The 21,316-nt window shown below is 54.3% G+C and overlaps 2 protein-coding genes and 1 long non-coding RNA gene across 9 annotated transcripts in view; 2 read left to right on the top strand and 1 right to left on the bottom strand.

Moving 5' to 3' along the window:
• ITIH3 (inter-alpha-trypsin inhibitor heavy chain 3) overlaps positions 1-21,316 on the bottom strand; it is a 41,120-nt gene that overhangs the window by 8,574 nt on the left and 11,230 nt on the right. For 3 of the 7 annotated variants that reach the window (XM_045579063.1, XM_036430880.2, XM_045579062.1), the window contains 4 exons: positions 21,136-21,171; positions 20,889-21,002; positions 19,945-20,149; positions 19,096-19,265 (listed from right to left, as the gene is read on the bottom strand). In XM_045579063.1, coding sequence (XP_045435019.1) covers positions 19,096-19,265; positions 19,945-20,149; positions 20,889-21,002; positions 21,136-21,171 — 525 coding nt within the window. Of the gene's footprint in view, positions 1-17,983; positions 18,474-18,799; positions 18,912-19,095; positions 19,266-19,944; positions 20,150-20,888; positions 21,003-21,135; positions 21,172-21,316 lie in introns of those variants that run through there. The other 4 variants (XM_045579065.1, XM_045579064.1, XR_006741086.1 and 1 more) reach the window with 3 other exon arrangements.
• Positions 579-14,461, top strand: LOC118715138 (inter-alpha-trypsin inhibitor heavy chain H4). The gene is made up of 18 exons (XM_036430888.2): positions 579-702; positions 1,925-2,085; positions 2,712-2,816; positions 2,950-3,112; positions 3,248-3,358; positions 3,865-3,993; positions 4,691-4,807; positions 5,060-5,228; positions 5,313-5,438; positions 5,606-5,787; positions 5,864-6,049; positions 8,139-8,278; positions 8,538-8,785; positions 10,624-10,872; positions 11,631-11,805; positions 13,440-13,594; positions 13,717-13,813; positions 14,232-14,461. The coding sequence occupies exons 1-18, from the start codon at positions 613-615 to the stop codon at positions 14,299-14,301; spliced, it is 2,673 nt and encodes an 890-aa protein (XP_036286781.1). The 5' UTR covers positions 579-612; the 3' UTR covers positions 14,302-14,461.
• Positions 17,718-18,400, top strand: LOC123652045. The gene is made up of 2 exons (XR_006741089.1): positions 17,718-17,801; positions 17,861-18,400. It is a non-coding gene; the product is annotated as an uncharacterized LOC123652045 (long non-coding RNA).

A 21,316-nucleotide genomic window follows, 5' to 3' on the forward strand; every position in this document is an offset into this window, starting at 1 on the left:
CTCCCATATCCCAAAGATGTGCATGTGAGATAAGCCTGTGTGTCTCCATCATTCCAGTCTAATGTGGGTGTATGGAAGGTTGACCTTCAATGGACGGTGTCCCATGCAGGTTGGGGTCTCATCTTTTACACCCTGAGCTGCTGGGAGAGGCTTTGGGCATCAAGACCCTAAACTGGAATAAGCAAGAGGGAAAAGTAGGATCTTAACCTATCTTTATGAATTTTTCTTAAATATATATGTAAAGCTCATGCTGACTTCAAAATTTTGGGGGAAAAAAATTTTTTTTTTAGAGGTTTGGTGATGTTTTTGAAACCAGAAATATGCCACAGGAACTGAGCTCATTTCTCAGGTATACGCCATTTCACTTAAAGTTCCTTTTCCAAGAACCTATCCTGATGACACTAGGACTTATTGTACCTGTGCCTACCCCCAGCCAAGGTCCACAGGACATTTGCAGTTGGCCTGCTTATCTGAGTCCACTGCAGGTTTTGGCTTGTAGATTCCCAATTTCCCGGAACCTGCCCCCGGAGGGGCGGAGCAGCCAGCAGGTTACTAATTCATTCCCCTCTTTCTCTCAGGTTCAGAAGCAGCCTGCCAGGCACTGGAGCCAAAATGAAGCCCCCAGCCTCTGTCTGCAACTGTGCCATCCTGCTGGTCCTGTTGCCGCTGCTGGCTGTCCTCCAGACCACCCATGCCCAAAAGGTAGCGGGTGCCTCGGGCACCTGTGTGCGCACCAGAGTGTGAGTGGTATGAGCCGGTGAATGAGTGAGAGCCTGTGTGAGGGTGAGTGTGCGAATGAGCACAGATCTGTGTGTATGCAAAAATATGGTGCTGATCCTCCACCAGGCATGTCCCCAGGGCTTTATAGACCCTCCCTCTCCTCTCCCTGCTTGCTAGAAGGGGTGATCCTACTCCCATTTCCAGGTGGGGAACTGCAGGTTAGCAAATTGCGCCTGGAGGCCAGAGTGGGGGGAGGTAGGAGTGGGGATGTTGAGCCCAGCTCGCCCACTCCTGGCTGAATGGCCTCAAGGTAATGATGCTTCCTGTCTCCCTTTCCTCATCAGTGAAGCAGGATAATAATAGACCCCTTTTGGAGGTTTGTTGTGGAGATGGAACCTGTAACACTATGAAGTGCTTAGTACCGTGCCTGGCACAGAGCAGACACTCACGTGTGTAACAAGCCAATCAATCAGCCAGATATCCACCTCTGCTAGGCTGTGTGTGCAGGTGAACGGAGCCTGCATAGTGTGTCATATGCAGGTTGGCAGGAGATGTGTAAGGCTTCTTATGTGAGCATATGTGAACCTTAGACCTGGGTCGAAGAGCAAGTGCCTGGGTCAGTGACCTGTGGGGACTGACCGTCTCACAGGGTCAGAGACTGTGCTGCAGGGCAGGCAACTGGGGATGGAGGATGGGTGAAGGGAAAAGGGGCAAAGAATGTTCCCAGCTCTTAGAGACTGGACCCTGGTTCCTTTCTTTTCTCCCATCTCCTGGAGGCCCCTGTGGACACTGGCAGGAGCTGTGTTCCTCCACTTCTGGTCGCCAGAAATCAAAGGACTTGTTTGCTGCCCTTACACTGTTCAGAGCTAAGCCTGTGAGCTTCCTGATCCCAGTCAGGGTCAGGAAAAGTGGGAGTCCTGACACTCTGGGGCTCATGCTCCACCTTCCACCCTCTGTGTGTTGACAGACTGGTCTCTGCCCCTGTCAGTGTGGGTTGGGGAATGGAGCACAGAGCTGTCTCTTATTTGAGAGAAAGATCCACATGTGAGATGCCGCACAGGGTTTTGCCTGAGCCATCCATAGTCAGTGGGGGTCGGGCCAGGCTTGGTTTGGGACCTAGGTCAACGCCAGGCTCTGGAAGAGCATTGCTACAGGCATGGCTGGCATTGAGACAGTTCCCCCCCCTCCTTCTTCACTGCTCCAGAATGCCATCGACATCTACAGCCTCACTGTGGACTCCAAGGTCTCCTCTCGGTTTGCCCACACGGTCATCACCAGCAGGGTGGTCAACAAAGCGGATTCCATGCAGGAGGCCACCTTCCAGATAGAGCTGCCCAAGAAAGCCTTCATCACCAACTTCTCCATGTAGGTGCCTTCCTGCCGGCCTCTGTGTCCCCTCCCCATCCAGCACTGCCATCCCCACCTCTGCATTCCTCCCTGCCCTGTGCAGGTGGGAAGGGGGTTCGAGCCTTTTAGCCCTTTGTCTCCCACTCTCCGGGGAGCCTGGCATCTCCCTCCTCCTCAGCCTGCCCCACAGAACTGGCCACAGGGCTGGGTGCACACACAGCTCAGAAAGCACTTGCTGGTGGTGGGCAGGTTCCTCTGGGACAGTCTGTGATGAGCAGATGCAGTTGGAATGTGGGGCCAGAGAAGAAGGGAAAAGAGAGACCAGGACTTAGCGCAGCCCTGCCTCCTCTGGAACCCTCCTCTCCTGTCCATTCAGTAAAACGAATGTTCACTTACATTGTGCATGCCTCAGGGTAGATGGAGGCCTGGCACACCTTACAGAGGCTGCCCACGCTTACCCAGGCTCCTGCACAGTCTTGTACACAGTAGACACACAATAAATGGGTGAGATCTGGTAAAGGTAGGAGTCACTCTAGCAGGAGGCACAGCAAGTCACAGACAGGCTCCCTGGAGGAGGAGGTGATTGGAGAGAGTTCCCCCACCCCACCACCAGACTATGAACAGCACCCACTCTCCTGCCCCAGGATCATCGACGGTGTGACCTACCCAGGGAACATCAAGGAGAAGCATGCAGCCCAGGAGCAGTACAGTGCGGCCGTGGCCAGGGGGGAGAGCGCTGGCCTTGTCAAGTGAGCCCAAGGGGGTGTGGGAGACCCCAGTGGGGTGGGGCAGAAGTTGTCCCTGCCTTTAGTTCTGCTTCTGCCTCCAGTGTCCATACCCTACCTGGTCTGGAGGGGCAGGCCTGATGCCCTCCTCCCCCAGGGCCACTGGGAGAAAGATGGAGCAGTTCCAGGTATCGGTCAGCGTGGCTCCCGCTGCCAAGGTCACCTTCGAGCTGGTGTACGAGGAGTTGCTCAAGCGGCGTCTGGGAGTTTATGAGCTGCTGCTGAAAGTCCAGCCCCGGCAGCTGGTCAAGCACCTGCAGGTACCCAGAGCTGCCTCCTCCCAGGAGCCTCCTAGAGGACCCTGTGCTGCCGAGGGTGGCCCTCAGGCCCCCTCTGCCTCCTGAGAGGCCCAGGCCTGGCTCCTGCCTAACCCCGTGACCCATTTCTTCTTCCAGATGGACATTCACATCTTCGAGCCTCAGGGCATCAGCTTTCTGGAGACAGAGAGCACCTTCATGACCAATGAGCTTGCAGATGCCCTCACCGTCTCACAGAACCAGACCAAGGTGGGCCTGCCACAGTGGGTGGGAAGTGTGGGTACCGAGGGGCCTGTCTTCAGGCCAGCCTGAGGAGCTGGATCTCCAGAAAGCGGGACAATTGGGCAGTATTTCTCAGCTGGCGAGCTTCTGAGGTGTCTGTGTCCGCGGTGACATGTGGCAGATGAGGAGGGCAAGGCCTAGAGGAGAAGTGTGCGCACTGGTTTGCATCTGAGGTTTGGGAGCTCTTGGGAGAGGACACTGACCTGAGGATCCCAGGACCAGGGGGAAGGTTGGAGACTGGATCACACACATCCTGAGCCCAGGCTCTGCTGGCATGGCTCCGGAGCAGAGTCTCCTCGCTCACACCCGTCCTCTGTACTGAGGCCGCCCACCTGACAGCCCAGCGTGAGAGAAAGTTCCCTGGCATTTGACATAAGGTGGAATTCTCATCCTGGGTGATTCTCAGATGGGGTGTGGGATGTGAGCATGACCTCGCTGCTCCCCAACATCAGCCCAGTCGGTCGTTCCTCCAGGCTCACATCCGATTCAAGCCGACGCTGTCCCAGCAACAGAAGTCTGCAGAGCAAGAGGACACAGTGGTGGATGGCGACTTCATCGTCCGCTATGATGTGAACCGCACCCTCTCTGGAGGCTCCCTTCAGGTGCGTGGGCTCCAGGGAGAGCAGAATAACCAGGAAATCCCTCCATCCTCTGGAGCCTGAGCCTGGCTGTTGGACAAGAAAAGCCAAAAAAAAAAACCAAAAAAAAACGGCTCCTGCCGGTCAGTGTGCACCAAGGGCAACAGACAGAAAACACGCAGTTTAGTTCTGCTGTCCCTGAAAGAATTCCCTTTCGGAAGCAGAAAAGTTTCATCTGCTAAAGAAGGTTTCTTACCTGTAAACTGCCTCAGCTATTCAAACAAATAGGAGGCAAAGTAGAGTTCTAGTGGGTCGTGAATAGCAGGGAAGTTTTCAGCAAAAGAGTAGCTCCACTGAGTCCTAAGAGATGGTGAGGAATGTGGGGGTGGGGGGTGTGAGTGGGAAGAGACCAACCAAAGAACTTGTATGCATATGTGTGCATAAGCCATGGACACAGACAATAGGGTGGTATAGGACCAGAGGGGGGTGGCAGACTAGAAGATGCCAATGGGGAAAATCTAGGACATCTGTAATACTTTCATCAATAAAGTTTTAAAGGAAAAAAAGATGTCCTGGACTAGAGGAGGTTAGCAGTGGGACTGTGACTGAGGAGCTTAAATGAAAAGAAGATGGGACCTGGGGATTTGGGGTGAGGAGGTGGGGTGGGACAGGGCAGGGCTGTAGCTCTCATCAGCTGCAGTGTGTCTCATTCTGGTCATAGATAGAGAATGGCTACTTTGTGCACTACTTTGCCCCGGAGAGTCTGTCCATGATACCCAAGAATGTGATCTTCGTCATTGACACCAGTGGCTCCATGATAGGCAAGAAAATCCGGCAGGTGGGTAACACAGGCCAGGACAGGGCCCTGAAAACTCTCAGCTGCCTCACACCGTCAGCCCTGGTCTAGCAGGCAGGCCCTCCCCCCTCCATCTTCTTGGGAAGGAGGCTTCCAGAGACCGAGGTCAGAGCTGCTCCTGACACTGGGGCCTTCACCATGTTCCCACTGCAGGTGTGGGCCTGGGGATGCCGCCCAAGGGCACATTAATCGTAAGGAGGATCCCCTGACCTTGTTTCCCCTTCCCCTGACCAGACTCGGGAAGCCCTCATCAAGATCCTAGAGGACCTCAGGCCCGAAGACCATTTCAACCTCATTACCTTCAGCAGGGAGGCAACCCAGTGGAAGCCATCTCTGGTGCCAGCTTCGACCCAGAATGTGGAGGAGGCCACGAAATATGCTAACACCCTCAAGGCCCATGGAGGTGAGCACCATGGCAGCCATGCAGGATGGGGGCCCCAAACACGAACCCCACCTGCGAGGCATCCTGAGAGTGTGTGTCCCTCAGGAACCAATATCAACGATGCGATGCTGATGGCCGTGCAGCTGCTGGAGACAGCCACCCGGGAGGAGCAGCTGCCCTCAGGGAGCGTGTCCCTTCTCCTCCTCCTCACTGATGGCGACCCCACTGTGGGTGAGGCACAGCGCAACTCCAGGGCACACTGCCCAGGGGGCATCACTGGGGCTGCAAGTGGTTCAAGGGAAGTGAGGGGTCCCTGAGGCCTCTCTGGCTCTGAGATTCCAAATATCCCCTGAGCAAATCCCTCTTTTCTCACCCCTGCCCCAAAACGCTGGGTCCAGGCGAGACCAACCCCAGCAAGATCCAGAAGAATGTGCAGGAGGCCATAGGCGGTCAGTACAGCCTCTTCTGCCTGGGCTTTGGCTTCGACGTCAGCTACGCCTTCCTGGAGAAGCTGGCACTGGACAATGGCGGCCTGGCTCGGCGCATCTACGAGGACTCGGACTCCGCCCTGCAGCTGCAGGTGCCAGCCTCCCCCTGAGGGCTGGGTGAGTCTGGGATGACCCTGCCCGGCCCTGGTGACACCCCCCACTCTGCAGGACTTCTACCAGGAGGTGGCCAATCCCCTGCTGACTGCAGTAACCTTTGTGTACCCAAACAATGCCGTGGAGGAGGTCACGCAGGACAACTTCCGGCTGTTCTTCAAGGGCTCCGAGATGGTAGTGGCCGGGAAGCTCCAGGCCCAGAGCCCTGAGGTGCTCTCAGCCCAAGTCAGCGGGAAGCTGGTAAGTGTGGATGGCTTCCTGGTGTGGAAGCATGGGTGCAGCAAGCATTCAGAGGGGCTAGGTTCAAATTCCAGCCCTGTCAGACTCCAGCCGACTGCCTTGGGCAAGTTCCAAAGTGCCCTTGTTACCATGGATGGCCTCAGTCCCCAGTGCATAGCTGGTGTGTGTGTGGGGTGGGGTCCAATGAGATAATGTCCTGATTCTCCTGAGAGCACCTGAGCTTGCCTGCACATGACAGGCACTCCGTATTCAGTCTGTGTTGCTACTGCTGTGCCCTTGGGCACCGGGTTTGACATCCCCTCTGTCCTCCCACCAGCCCTCTGAGATTGCTTTCAGGCAGGGAGAGATGCTCCCACTTCACAGATGAGCAGACTGAGGTCCAACGTGCCCTGGGGCCCATTGCAGCCCAAGTAAGACTCACCCCAGCTCATCACATGGTGTCCTCTCCTTTCCCAGTTGCCCCTGCCTCTGTGCCACAGGGGACCCCTCATTCCACAAAGAGAGTCTGAGCACCTGCTGTGACCCAGGACATACCTGGGCCCTAGGGATACTGCCCTCATGGGAGAGGCACTGGGTAAATCATCACACAAAGAAGGAAAGACCCAGAGGCTGGGGTGACCCTGAGAGGATGAACCCAGGGACTTGGGAGCAGCACTGGAGCCCCAACCTGACCTGTAGGTCCGGGAGAGCTTCCTGGACAGGACTCAGCTGCCACTGTGGGATGAGTAGGAGGCAGCAGAACCAGATGGTGAAGTGATGGAGGAATTTTTCAGGCATGCATGGCAGGCGGGCACTCTGCGACCAGAGCTGAGTCTCAGAGAAGTAGCACGTGTCACAATGAGCAGTGCATGCAGCTCACCAGAAGCCTGGCTTCCACCCCTCTTTGCCACGTCCGAGGGGTGAGGCCTGGGGATTCCACATAATCTCCCCATGCCTCCGTTTCCTACCATGTGAAAAGGAGAATTGGTCATCTTACCACCTTGTGAGACTGCCGTGGGATTAACATGTGGCCCAGGGTAAACATTCCACACATGTTAGCTGCTGGTGTTGTCCTGGAGGCTGGGAGTTTCCAAAGTGCGGAACCCAGGGTGACTAGGGGGAGTCACACATGCCTTTGTTTGAATAATTACCTATTTATCCTAATGTATCTCCTGAGAAATGCAATTTCAACCTCAGATGTACAACTTCCCTGGTCGTATTGCTTGGGACGAGGCCAAGTGGAGAGTGTTAGTCTAGTTAAAGTTCACTTAAGGAAAACCATCAAATAGATAGCTGTGCAGGTGGATAGGGCATTTGTGCAGGTGGCCTGCAGGTGACAAAGGTGTGGGAGGCCGGGCTCTGGTGAGAGACAGAGGAGGGCGTCTCCAGCAGCGGGGTTGGGGTCCACATTACAAAGGCTTTTGGCCTCCGGGGAATTGTGACAGGAAAGGCTGGAGTTCCTCTGCCCACAGGCCCCACGTCCCAGGCTGCTGTCCAGGTCAGCCTGAGACCAGAAGGCCCCACCCCGAGAAAGGAAGCAGCAGTCCACCTGAAACTTGGGCACATCTTTGGACACAGTGCCTGGTCTCAGCAAAGGGCACCAGCTTGGTCAAGGGGCAGCTTAATGGAGTACATGGGGTCCAAACCCTATCAAAGCCTTAGTTTTCTTTCCAACTCTGCCATGACTGCTGGGGAAGGCACTTGTCTCTCTGTCCCCAGAGTCTCCATCTTTGGGGTGAGCCCTCTTGGACCTTTTCTGCTTTAAACTGCATTTGCTGCTGTTTCTGCACTGGCCTGGGGCCCAGATCCCATCCTCATTTTCCTTGTTCCCAAAAGCTGCATGTGATCTGGATTCCTGGCTTTGCACCTGTGATAGTTTCTATCTTTCTATCCATGTCCTTCTCATCCTTGGAAGCTCTGTGGCTGAGCCCCTTACAGCCCTAAGCTCCCTCCCTGTACCCCACATATTCGAAGGGAATGCAGTTGTCACGGCCTATTCGTGAAACCTGCCCAGTCCCAACTAGGTTTCTCATGGAAAGCTGAGATGTACCAGGCCAGGTGCAGGCTTCAGGCCCTCACTGCTGCCCCCTGGCTTGGCCCCTCTTTCCAGCCCACAGAGAACATCACCTTCCAAGTGGAGTCCCAGGTGGCAGAGCAGGAGGAGGAGTTCCGAAAGCCCAAGTACATCTTCCACGGCTTCATGGAGAGACTCTGGGCGTACCTGACCATCCATCAACTGCTGGAGCGAATGTGGGTGGCCTCTACCGCCAGGGGCCTGCTGGGGCGGACACACACGGCCTCATTGTCTTCCCAAGGTCCTCATGGGTGGGACAGCACAGGTGGCCTGGGCATCTCCTACATATGCAGAGAGGGGGTTCATGGTGTGGTGTCTGGACTCCAGACCCTCCCAGTAGGAATCCCACCCTCCATCCCCAAGGGTCTGGAAAGGAGGGAGAATGGAGCTAGGCATCCAGGGACCAGGTGGGCCTCTGATTCTCTCTTCCTGCAGGGTTTCCGCATCCGATGCTGATAAGAAGGTCCTGGAGAAGCAAGCTCTGGGCTTGTCACTCAACTATAGCTTTGTCACCCCCCTCACGTCCATGGTGGTCACCAAACCAGAAGGCCAAGAACAGTCTCAAGTTGCTGAGAAGCCCGTGGAAAGTGGTGGGTGTGAGAGTGGGCTCCTAGCCTCTGTGGCAGCAGAGTTTGGACCCAGTCTTCTCCCCAGCCCCTCCCCACATCCTGACCAACACCCTTGCCATTCACACTCCCAGGACCCCAGAAAATGCATCCCATTTCATTGTTGAGGAAACTGAGGCCAGGTCTCCTGACCCTCCCAAATGCACTGCAGCTGTGTAGTGCTGAGGTTGGGAAGCAATGTTTAAATAAGCACTTCAAATGTATGAAAAGTACCCTGATGGTATCTCTCTCCCTCTCTCACTCACTTTCTCTCTCTTTTCTTTTTGTTTTATCCAGAAAAGCTTCCCTCAGGTAAGGGCCTAATACCTACAAAGGCTGGCATTGGTGATGGGTGGCTGTATCAGGACCTGGGACCCCAGTCTCACAAAGTTGCTGGCCAAGGCCTCTCCAGCCCAGCCTGCTACCAGGAGGGGGCTCTGTCTGCCCAAGCACATTAGTGCTTTAGTCACCTGTTCGCTCAGACATTGGCTGTCCTGGGCGCTAGGGGCACAGTCCCCATCCAGCTGGATGCACACCCAGGTCTCTCTGATTTCCAGGTCGCACTGTCTTCAGACATGGAGCCATGGGACACATGGGACCCATATTAGCAGGTATCAAAGCAGGGGAGGTAGTGGGAGGGGAGACTGACAGAACCTGGACCCTGGCCACAGGCTGGGCTCTGCCCTGAGTCTGGGTGAGTGGCTTGCTTGGCTCACCTGGCTGGTGGCTGGGCTGGGGCTCAGTTCAGTGTGTGTGATTAGGAGACAGCCATGCAGGACGTTTTGTTAGCAACAGAAGAAACCTCAGGGGACAAGGTAGTTTGAAATGACTGATATCCCAGCGGGAGGAGTTCAAGAAAGGTTCCTCTTCCCAGCTTTGAGTTTCTCCGGGCTGAAGGAGAGGCTCTCAGAGTAGTGGGTGTGGGGAAAGGAGCCATCTGTCCTCTCTACATCCATCTCCCGGGGTGGGTCCCAGAGCCCTGGCGGTGAGGACCCATGACTCCGCTTGAGCAGAGACTGCAGGTGTCAATGTTCCTAAAGCAGGAGTTTCCATGCACGCTCAACGTTATGGCCTGAACAACAAGAGAGGGGGACCACCTGGATTGAGTCTTACTGGTATTAATCCTCATCCATTCCATCTTATTCATCGGGACCCGATCCCAATGCGCGGGATAGGTAAGCCATTGTTTGAATCATTCCCTCAAAGGGATAGGTAAGCCTGCCTATAGAGTTGAATGAGAGCAAGGAACTGCACAGGCTGGGCACAGGCCAGAGACAGTTGCTGTGGGGCTTGACATGAAGTAGTGTGTCACGTATTTCACTGAACCAGACCCAATACACTCTGGAGGCTGGCTCAGCATGGAACCTTCTGGAAAGGGAAGGCTCCCACCATTCCCAAAGCCATGAGTGCCCCGATGATCTGTTTCTGATCTCCAGGCTGGATTGAGACCCAGCCACAATTCCAGCTGGACCCTGTCTCCTCAGTGTTTTCCTAAAGTGTGCTCTCCTGGGTTGGGTGTATGAGGGCAGGGGTTCCAGGTTGGAGCTTGGCGGGGCGGCAGGTGGCAGTGATGGTTGGAGGAGGGGAAGCTGATTGCTCTGAATCCTGATGGCCTTCTTCCTTTCCATTTCTGGCCATTCCTGTACTGGCTTCTTTCTCCACTGATTGTCCTATTATAGTGGATGATGACCTGCATGAAACAATGAAAGGTAGGCCCCCAGAGCAGATCCCCTGAAGTTGACTATGGCCCAAGAGCAGTGAGACCCTGGGATGGGAGATCCCTGGGGATCTCTTGGAACCTGTTACATGGTTTCTCAATGTTGAAGTGGAAAAGTAACCCTGGCCACACCCATACACTATCCCATCCTTCTGTTGGCCTGGCCCCCAAGTTTGAGAAAGGGCATGCCTAAACAAAGACTTTTTCTTTCAGAAACAAGCCCTACAGCCCCAAAACCAGGTAAGTTGCCTGCCTTCCTCTGCCCCCCTTCCCATCGCTGCTCTCCAGATTGTTCTACCTGCCCCAGCAACCACATCTGCTGCCCCAGCCCCCATCCAGGCTCCCACCGTCATCCTGCCTCTGCCGGGGCAGAGCGTGGACCAGGTCTGCGTGGACATCAAGCGCACCCCGGGGCCATCATTACGCCTGCTCTCAGACCCTGACCAAGGTGAGGCCTGAACAGTCACCTTCCAGAGAAACCCTCTGCAGGCAGGCAGTGCCCAAAGCGACCTAGAGGCAAAAGCCCAGAAGGGGAGGCCAGGCTGAGGGAGGGGCATATGAGGCTGCACAGGATCACACAATAGTGACTGCGTCTTGGCAGACAAGCGGGGGTTTTCTAGGGAGAGGCAGAGGTTGGCAGAAGCCCAGAGCCCTGAAAGATAGTAGTGGGACCTTAGAGAGTGTGGAGGAGTGGAATGGCAAGAGGAGGGCGATGCTGACCAGAAAGAACGGTCATACTGGTTGAGCTGAGGTGTCACGTCAGACATGGGGACATACAGCACTCAGGGATGCTCACACACAGTCTCCCACTTCCACACACCAGGCCTAAAGTCTCTTTGCTCCTTGAGGGCAAGGACCACTGATTTTCCAACTCCGTCTCGGACATGGCACCTAGCTCAGGGCCAGGCACTCTACAGCGCTTTCTAACGGTTCCGGGATTCAGACACAATCTCCCTTCTCAGAGGGCTCATCTGAACCTGTCTGTCCATCACTGAGGATTTGTGGTCCTTCCATAGTCAAATGCAACCAAGGGATGAGAGAAAAGATTGTGGAAACCAGACTCCAGTGTGAGGAAATGCTGGGGGCAGGGCAGTGAGGAGGGGGCTGGTGAAGGACAGTTGTGGGGGACATAATCAGAGAGTGCCTCCTGTGCAGGCCAGTGCCCAGCCAGGCCATGCCTCTGACCTCTGCTCTGGGCTCTCTCAGGTCTCGAGGTGACTGCGGAGTATAATATGCAGAAGGCCCAGTTCTCCTGGATCAAGGTGACTTTCAAGAATCCCCAGCTGCAGGTCCGCGTGTCCCCTGAGCATGTGGTCGTGACTAGGGGCCGAAGAAGCTCTGAGTACAAATGGAAGGAGACGCTGTTTGTGGTGATGCCTGGGTAAGCCACAGCCTGGGTACCAGCGGTGACGTCTCAGGCTACGTTAGTGTCAGTGCTGACCGGTGGCCTGAGGCCACAGGCTTGGGGTTGAAGTGCTTGGGCAGGGCATGAGTCCTCTGCCATTGGCTGCCTCCACCTGTTGGGCAGACCCGTACCTCTTTTTCTCTGGGGGACACCCAGGACCTGGCTGCTCACCCACGGTCATGCCCTTGAGCACTGACCCTTACACTCAAACATCCACCCCACAGACCTTTCATTGGCCACCACACATGCAGGTCTGGGTGGCCTGGCACATTGAGGGGGACCAGTTGTGGGCTTCTCCATTAGAATGTTCACACCTAACCTAGGGCACTCTCCTGCGCAGGGGACAATGTGGGTTGGAGCCACACTGCTGCTAATCGTGTGTGACCCTGGGCAGGCTGCTTAGACCCTCTTAGCCTCAGTTTCCTCACTCATACCTGATGAGAATCACCCCAAGCCTGAGTTAGAGGCTAAGCAGAGACCCAATGAGGGAAGATGACAGGGAGCACTTTGCTCATTAGAAGGGGTGGTGCCCACGTGGCATGCCGCAGGGCAGCTGTCTACGTGGTGAGGGAATGATGACAACAGTGAGGAGTTGGAAGGCACTGCACCAGGGGGAGGTTAGGAAAGTCTCTTAGCATCCTCCTGATGCTCTGAGGAGGAGAGACTGTCCACCCAACCTCTGGCAAGTCATGGAGGGGCATGGCGACCTTCCTGGGCGGGGCTGTTTGGCCATCGAGCCTTTCAGAGGCAGCTCTCTGGGTGCAGAAGTCACGAGGGGACGGGAGTGGGGCCGATGCTCAGGCCCTCTGGGAGCACTGCCCTCCTGCTCCCAGCCTGTGCTGAGAACACAGAGACTGGTTCCCACCTGACAAGTGAGTGAGCACCTGGCCAACCTGAGGGCTCACCTGAAAATCTCCCCATTTCATGAAAGAAAGTTTCCTGTTATCTGACAAATTCATACACAGCAGAAGATGAAATAAAGAACTCCTCTCAATCATAGTGACAGGCTCCACATACTTTCACGAGCTACAGAAGATCTCCGTGCAGAAAATCAACCACACCTTGTAGTGAGTCTCCGGGCGACAGTGGAAACTTAGTGCAGGTCCCTTTAAGGTAACCTCAGAGTACCAGCTGGGTCTTACTCAACTTGCTCCAAGGAGCCTAACATTCCTAAGAGAACCAAAAAGGTAAGCCTGTCAGAGATTATTGCAAGTAAAGAAGAAGGGGATAGAATCAGAAGAGACTTGCCCTTGTACATGTTAAACATACAAGTAAACACTGATCATTAAGGGAAAGTGGCTCTCGCACAGTATGTCCGATACCCCCGGAATCATATCAAAGGAATTTGTGGGGAACCAAATCTAAGAAAAGAGAGGAAAAGGAACCGTTATTTTGTTGTAGAAATGCTGGGATCACAAGATATCATTAAGTTAACGTTGGTCCCAGATGCTGAGGAGAAAACTGAGGCTCAGAATATGTAATGGACTTCCCACCCAAGGCCACAACAGGGATTGTCCCACCCACCCCACCCCACCCCACCCCACCGGCCAGGGTCCCCTGAGGGTGTCTGCATGCCTACCTTGCTCTCAGGAGCCTGGGTTTCCCCACAGCCTCACGATGACCATGGACAAGGCAGGGCTCCTGCTGCTCAGCAGCCCAGACAAAGTGACCATCGGCCTGCTGTCCTGGGACGGCCCTGGGCAGGGGCTTCGGCTGCTTCTGCGGGACACTGACCGCTTCTCCAGCCACGTCGATGGGACCCTTGGTATGCTGCCCATGACCCTGGCGCAGGGCATCCTCCATCCACCTCTGCCTGGGCACAGGCAGTGCCGTGTGTCTCTCAGCCCCCGTGTCTTCATCTCTCACTGACCACTCTTTGTCTCTCAGGCCGCTTTTACCAGGGCGTGCTCTGGGGGCCGCCAGATGCCACAGATGACAGCAAGCGAACACTGAGGACTCATGGGTTTGACTACAGTGCCACCAGGTGACTCACGCAAACAGGCCAGGGCTGGGACTAGGAGTCTGAGAGCTGGTCCCTGGGGGCCTCCACTCCCCTGTCCGTACCTGGGATCTAGAGATAGGTGAAAGGTTGATGCTTTAGACATGTGTGACCCAGCCCTCAGTGTGACCCACAAAAATGGTCAACTCAGACCCACAGAAAACACCGCAGCCAGAGATTACTAAGGGTGAGTTGGGGGCATTAGCAAACTCCCTGAAGTCGCAGAGTCCTGAAACCTCGACAACTGGGTGCCCTTGGGTGACAGGACCTTGTCAGCCTCTGCTGGAGGGAATTCTAAGGGGCCCTGAAACCCCACCTTCCACTTGCCCATCCCCAGCTCTCTCCCTCTCTTCCCACCACACCTGCTAACCACCCATGTGTCTGTCTTCTCTATCCATCCCAGAGAGCTCAAGGTGGATTACCAAGAGGGGACCCCAGGAACAGAGATTTCCTGCTGGTGTGTCGAACTATAGTCCTGATGGCAGGAGTTATACCCACCCATTCACCCTCCTCCCCCCTTGCCACCCCACTGTGTGCAGATGGCTGTCATCTTGTGACCAGAGCTCCCTGTTGGGTCTCGCCGTTTTGGGGAGGGGAGTGCCACTTATTACAAATAAAGGAAGGTAGTGTAAATCAGGGAGTGGGCGTCTCTGATTCCATCCAGCCAAACACCAGGGCTGTAGAACCTCCCCCTGAACACTTAGCATCATGTGACATTAGAATCTTCCCATGATCAGCCCACAAAGGCCTGTGGCCAATAGGTCCCTGAGGAGCTTTTGGTCCACTCCCTTCATTTCATAAGGTGGAAACTAAGATTTAGAGATTGAACCACTTGTGTATTATGTCACTCCAGGTCCAGAAAACAAATGAAATGTCATGTCATTTCATTTGTTAATTCTCACCCGAAGATAAGTTTCCATTGATTTTTAGAGAGAGTGGAAGGGAAGGGGAGAGACACAGAGAGAAACATCAGTGTGAGAGAGACACATTGATTGGTTGTGTCCTGCACATGCCCTGACTGAGGCCAGGGATCAACCCTGCAATCAAGATACATACCTTTGACCAGAATCTAAGCCAGGACCTTTAGTCCTTGGGTTGATGCTCTGTCCACTGAGTCAAACCGGCCAGGACCATGAATACCAGATTTGACTCTTCCTATCTCTATTTACAAAAGTGAACTGGGTAGTTCTCAGCAAGCTTTCCAATGGGGCTTGCATGATGCAATTTGATTTTCACACCTGGGCTCTCCGCCTGGAAAGAAGCTAGCACTGGAATACAGGAAATAGACATGAGGCCTTCATCCCAGGAGAGAAGTGTCTGTTCCATGGAGGTGACCAGGTGCCCAATTCTAAATCCTCTCCTCTCCATGCCCCAATTCCTGCACAGTCAGAGCGTACTTAAACATCATTTATAGCCCAGGTAGCTCAGTTGTTTGGAGCATCACCCTGTACACAAAAGGTTGCAGGTTCAGTCCCCAGTCAAGAGCACATACCTGCATTATGGCTTTGATCTCTAGTTGGAGTGCTCGCAGGAGGCAACCCATTGATGTTTCTCTCTGACATCGATGTTTCTCTTTCTCATTCTCTTCCTCTCTGTCTAAAAATAAATAAATACTTAAATAAATAAATAAATGAATGATAAAACATATTCTTAGGTGAGGATTTTAAAAACACACACACTTTTTTTTTTTAAACAAAGCCCATGAGAATAAGACAAGAGCCGAGTAGGGATGGGGTTTCAGTTGGGGACACCCTAGTGTTGAAGCTGCAGCACAAAACTTTGCTCTGAGCTTCCCCACAGCCAGAGGAAAGCAGAAAAGGAGTTTATTTGCTTGATAAGAGGAAGCAAACCAGATCATCAGGTAAAGCCTTTTCCCAGCTCTTGAGCTCTATAGGGTGTTGACTGAGTGAGTCTCTCTAGAGGGGTCAGAAGAGAGGCCCATAGGTGGGAGCCAGCAGCAAGTTTGCCAAAGGCACAGCCACACTCCATCTGCCTCTCCCTCTGCCTGGTTGGCTGGCAAGGGTCTCAGGCTGTTGCTGTGAGACGAGAGAGCTGCCTTGGTGCCTCTGTTGGACTTGCTGTGAGGCCAGCTCTGACACACCTACCAAGATGAGAGACGGGGCCCACACCAAGCTCACCCTCTGAAACACCTCTGCCTGGGCTGAGCTGTGCTGTGCTGGGCTGGGCTTGGGGGTTGTACGACAGCAGAGGAGTCAGAGTGACTTTCTGGCCCAGCAGCAGGGCAGGTGTCTTCTGTGAACAATTGGAAGTAGGCCCATGCCCTTCATTGTTTTGTTCACTGAGTGCTTTCCAGCACCTCCTTGGGCCAGGCCCTGGGCAGAGTGCTGTGGGCACCATGACAGACAGTGCCTGTGTGACAGATGCCACCCAAGAACAACCAGGGGCTGCAAGGATCCCAGAGGGAGTCCTCTTGTTCTACCTGGGGAGGATCTGGGAAGCTTCCAGGATTGTGGCGTGATTGGGGCTGAGTTTTGATGAATGAAGAGAACTCAGCCCAGTAGAAAAGGAGGACAAGGACACTGGGCCGAGAGCCAAGACATCGTGGGTTGAGTTCAGGGTAGGAGAAGGGAAGAATGGGGTGAGGAGGATGGTGGAAAGGTGGAGAAGCAGGGCCAGGCCAGCAAGGCTGGGTGCACCTTGCCGTGGAGCATGATTTCCATCCTGAAAGCCAGGGAGCCATCAGAGGCCCAGCCAGAGTGACAAGGGACTGGGATGAGGACAGATCTGCCTGAAATTGGCCTGTAAGGAGGCCTCCCTGACTGTGTTGAGGGAGGGGAAGGGGCACATTTGGGCTGTGGGCCTCCTCTGCCTTTCTGCCTACCTGCCAGGCTAGGCTGCCAGCTGGAGTGGCAGGACATGGAAGGGCTTGCCTACTTTAGGATGTCCTTTCCCAGGATGAGCCCTTTTTGCTAGCCGAGCCTGGACACCTGCCATGTATACTCTAGAGTGGTGTCTCATGTGGCCCTCTCCCTAGAGTAGCAGCAGCGCCATTCCACAAGTTACCATTCATAGATGCCTGGAGGGAGGAGGACTTTTCTGTTGATAAATGTTTCCTCCTGGACTGCCACCCCAATACCCTCTCTAGGACCCCAGGCTGGTGTCTGTAGGAAATCCAGAGAGGCCCTGGAGTGGGAAGTAGGAAAACCTCTGTGTGGCCCATGACCAGATCCCATCCCCACCCCCACTGGCCTTCATGATCTTTCCCAATCAGACTCCAACCTCCTCTGGCCTTATTGTGTCCCTTGCTGTGCCATTAAGCAAAGTTGCCCATTGTTCCCTTCAAAGGGATACTCTCAATCCAGCATGCTCTTAGTCCTGAAGGCAGAGAGAGCAGCATAGGCAAAGGATTTGGTGCAGGAGGGCTTGTGTTTGCAGAACTAGAAGCAGTTGTGTGTCTGGAATACAGAAAGTTAACGGGAGATGCCTGGTTCATGGAGTTGATGAATCTGAGAAGCCATAGGAAGGACTTTTGTCTTTATCTCAAGAGCAATGGGTGGGAGATGTCATTGACAGGGTGTAGGCAGGGAGCAATGATTGGTTCTGCTCTGGAAAGCTCCCTCTGGAAGCAGGGAGACCCAGGAAGGGGCAGTTACAGTTATTCAGGTGGGCGAGGCTCTCAGAGCTCCTAGGTCCAGGAACTGTCTGACCCCCACATGACTTTGTAGGGTATGATTGGAAGATCCCAAGGATCCCCAGCCCAGCTGAAGGCAAATTTGAGGTATCTGTGTACATAGGAACAGGAATCTGTGTGCCCCCAGATTCTAGCCCAGAATACTGGTTTCATCTGATGAACAAATGGGTGGGTAGTACATGGATGGATGGACGGGTGGGTGGATGGATGGATGGAAGTATAGACAATGTGCACGTGGGTGGGTGGATGGATGGATGGATATATGGATGGATGGATGGATGGATGGACGGACAGTGGGCAGATCCATGGATGGATGGATGGGTGGATTGATGGATGGGTAGATAGGTGGATGGACAGACAGTGGGCGGGTCTGTGGGTAGATGGCATCTACAATCCGCTGCAGTCTGTACCAGCCCTGGAGGACTCTGCTTCTGAGTCCTCACAGTAGGACCTCCAGGCCTGAAGGACCCAACAGGAGCTTCTGAGCAAGGACCAGACGTTCCTCATGAACCTTTTAGCCTCTGAAATGCGCTCAGCCCTTCCCAACTACTCAGAGACTCTTTGCTCCAGAGTCCATTTTTTATTTTCATTTTCATCATACATTTGACTTGCCAAAGTGTGACACCAACCAGCCCTGTCCTTCAGCAGCATTGCTGGGGAGGCCCAGGAAGCTGCCTTCCTAGCAGCCAGTCCTTCCTTTGAGCTGCCTCAGGTCCTGGCTGGTGTTCCCCAGAGTAGGGGCCGAGAGAGGCATGCACAGGCTGGCAGCGGTCTGGTTTCCACTGTGTCCTCTATTGTCACAGCCCTCCCTCACGCCTGGCTCTGCGCTTTGCTCCAGATGCCAGGCGAGCTGGGCCAGCTACTCAGAACAGGTCAGGGACAATGTAGTCACTGTGGACCCCATCAATCACCCCTTGGCCGTTGTTGTGGATGAACCAGCAGCTCACATGTGTGCCATTATGGACATCCTTCCTGTAGTCTTTCTGGTAGCCCCTGGAGAAAGGAGAGAGATGCTGTGATACACAGGGTAGACAAGATGGCTGCTATGCTCCTTGGACCAAGGTAGGAAAAGGGTGTGACATTGCCAACTGCATAATTCTTTAGCTAAGAACGAGGTAGCATAGTTACTACTTCTAGGGGCTGAGTGTGGCCTTTCCCTGATGAGAAAGGGACAAATGGGGGTCAAGACCTCAGAGGGAAATGCGGGCACCCACCCCACAGAAGACAAAGCCTGCTGGACCAATGTGTGTGGGCAGAGAGGGCTCTTTCCTCCTGGATTGGTAGTGGACAGGGTGAGGGTGTCAGATGGGGCCCCTCACCTGGTGACTGCCAGCCGATGTTTCTTCACCAGCATGGTGGCATGTATCTTTGAGTGGTCATTGTCTGTGTTGAAGTCAGACACTTTAAAAGCAAGAGGGCGGAAGAATTGTCCTGGGAAGAAAAACATTTACACTGTCAGGCCCTGCCATCGCCCCAGGTAGCATGGCCACTGGCCTTCCAGGGTTAAGGCAAGGGATGAGTGGGGTACTGTGTGCTGGGCATGGAGTTACTAGGAGAGCCTTGCTCATGGTTTTTCCCTCTGCCCTGCACAGCCTGAAGCTTCAACATTCCGTACCCAGCAGCCCATGTGACTTTGTTGACATCTTGTCACTGTCCAGCACGTAGAAGCCCAGATAGTTCAGGTGGACGGCCTGTTTCTTCCACACCTGGTGCAGAACCACCTTAAAAGTAATCCCTTCTCCAAAGGAGACCACCAGAGCCTCCCTGTTGATCTTCAAGGAGAACCTAGGGGAACAGATGAGGACAGCAGGGGCACAGAGACCATGACACCAGCATCTGAATCAAGGACATCCTGGCAGAGCCTGCTCTGTGCATGGCATCTGAGAACACACAGACGCCAGGCACTAGCTCAGGGCTGCTGGAGGAAAGACAGGTCATGCATGCTGACTCTGCCTCCACTGAATGCAGCCTTGCTCCTCCAGAAGCAGGAAAGTGGTTTCCTGGGCATGTAGAGGCCTGGGATCCAGTCCCAGCTCAGCTGCTAGCTTCCTGGGCAGGTTCTACACCGGCTCTGAGCCTCTGTGGGAGTAACACTCCTGCCTGCCTACCAGGCTCTGGGTAATCGAATGGCATAGGAGAGGCTGAGCAGTTTGGGAATTAATAAATTCAGCCAGAGAAGATGCAACTGGGATTCTTGCTATGACCATATTGCCACATCTACCTGATCCTTGGGTCTATGTAGCCTTTCCCTCAAGGTCAGCCCTTTGAACTCTCCAGCTACCAATTCTGGTTCTCACAGGGGCCCTAGGCATTGGCTCAGCTCTACTATGGTCACCCTCCCCCAGGGCAGGGGCTGAACTCCGAGGCCACCAGTCTTCCCTGTAACCCCGTATGGGTCTTCTGTCCTCAGATTTCTGCAAATTCTTCAAGCCTCCTTCCATCGGGTCCCTGTATGGGGCCTTACCTTTCTGAGGTGACCGTGACCGTATCCAGCCAGCTGAAAGTACTCTGTGCAGCCCCATTCTGTTGAGTAATCTTCTCTGTGGTCACCTCAATCCGGAAGTCCATCGGAGCATTGACAATGCCCACTTTGCCAAGGTAAGTCTTTCTGTTCTTAGAGTTTGAGCTGTTTCCCTTGTCACCAATGATCTGCCCATTTACTGTTAAGCCTGCCAGGGACAAGGAGCAGAAAGAGACCAGGGAGATCTTGGAATCAGCTGGCCATTAAGGATATGCCTTCTGCCGAGACTGGTTTGGCTCAATGGATAGAGCGTCGGCTTGGGGACTGAAAGGTCCCGGGTTCGATTCCGGTCAAGGGCATGTACCTTGGTTGCGGGCATATCCCCAGTAGGGGGTGTGCAAGAGGCAGCTGATCGATGACTCTCTCTCATCGATGTTTCTAACTCTCTATCTCTCTCCCTTCCTCTCTGTACAAAATCAATAAAATATATTAAAAAAAAAAAAAAAAAAGGATATGCCTTCTGCCTCAGCCACACTTGCTGCAAGGTGGCAGAGTGGGGGTCCCCAGAAGAGACCAGAACTTCACAGTTAACCTCATCTGTTCCTACACACTCTTAGGTCATTCTAGTGGCTGAGGGCCCACAATGTAGACCTTTCTCTTTGCCTAGGCGAGGAATTGTTATTGTTCAGAGAAAAACTATTCCCCAGCTATAGGCTGAGTCCTGCATGCAGGGCCATGCTGTCCTTAACTCTAACCCTCTCCCCAACACACTGGCCCCTGGGGAACCTGGCTAGTCTGTGGTCTGGACAGCTCTTTCCAGTGTGTAATCTACATAGAGAGATGGGACCAATGTGGGCAGAGTGAGAACCTAGTCCATATGCCCACTCAGGGGACTCCAGGCCTTCCCAGGAAGTCCACTGACCCCAGCCCCACCCTTCAGCTCCAACCTGTAATGGGGTCTTGAATGAGGCGCAGCACCGTGCCTGGTTCTTCATCAATGTTGAAGCAGATGGCATCCTTATTCCCTCGGACTTGGATGATGAAGTGGGGGTCTCCATCCACTGAGGGCACATCAGAGAGAGGGCTGGGTGCTGGGCCTCACCCTCTGGCCTCTGAGGGATGCAATCCTAGGCAGGCAGGAGGCACTGGGCCCTGGGCCCTGAGCCTTGCTCCCAGAGGAGCCGGGGAACTCACCATAATAGTAGGGATTAGAAGGAGGCTGGTAGCTGGCTGTGAACACAGAGGGAGAGAGGGCTGAACTGAACAAGCAGGCCTGGGGAGGCACCAGAACCCCCCCCCCCAAGAGTTAGGTTCATACCCCACCCCTTCCTGCTTCCTAATGCTCTCAACACCCACCCACCCCCATTTCCTCAGG

This window comes from Pipistrellus kuhlii, unplaced genomic scaffold, assembly GCF_014108245.1.
Source record: "Pipistrellus kuhlii isolate mPipKuh1 unplaced genomic scaffold, mPipKuh1.p scaffold_m20_p_11, whole genome shotgun sequence".
Lineage (NCBI taxonomy): Eukaryota > Metazoa > Chordata > Mammalia > Chiroptera > Vespertilionidae > Pipistrellus > Pipistrellus kuhlii.

Coding starts and splice junctions, on each gene's coding strand:
- LOC118715138 (XM_036430888.2), top strand. CDS start 613: ATGAAGCCCCCAGCCTCTGTCTGCAACTGTGCCATCCTGCTGGTCCTG. Junction 3,359..3,864: donor TCTCACAGAACCAGACCAAG/GTGGGCCTGCCA, acceptor TCGTTCCTCCAG/GCTCACATCCGATTCAAGCC. Junction 5,229..5,312: donor CACCCTCAAGGCCCATGGAG/GTGAGCACCATG, acceptor TGTGTCCCTCAG/GAACCAATATCAACGATGCG.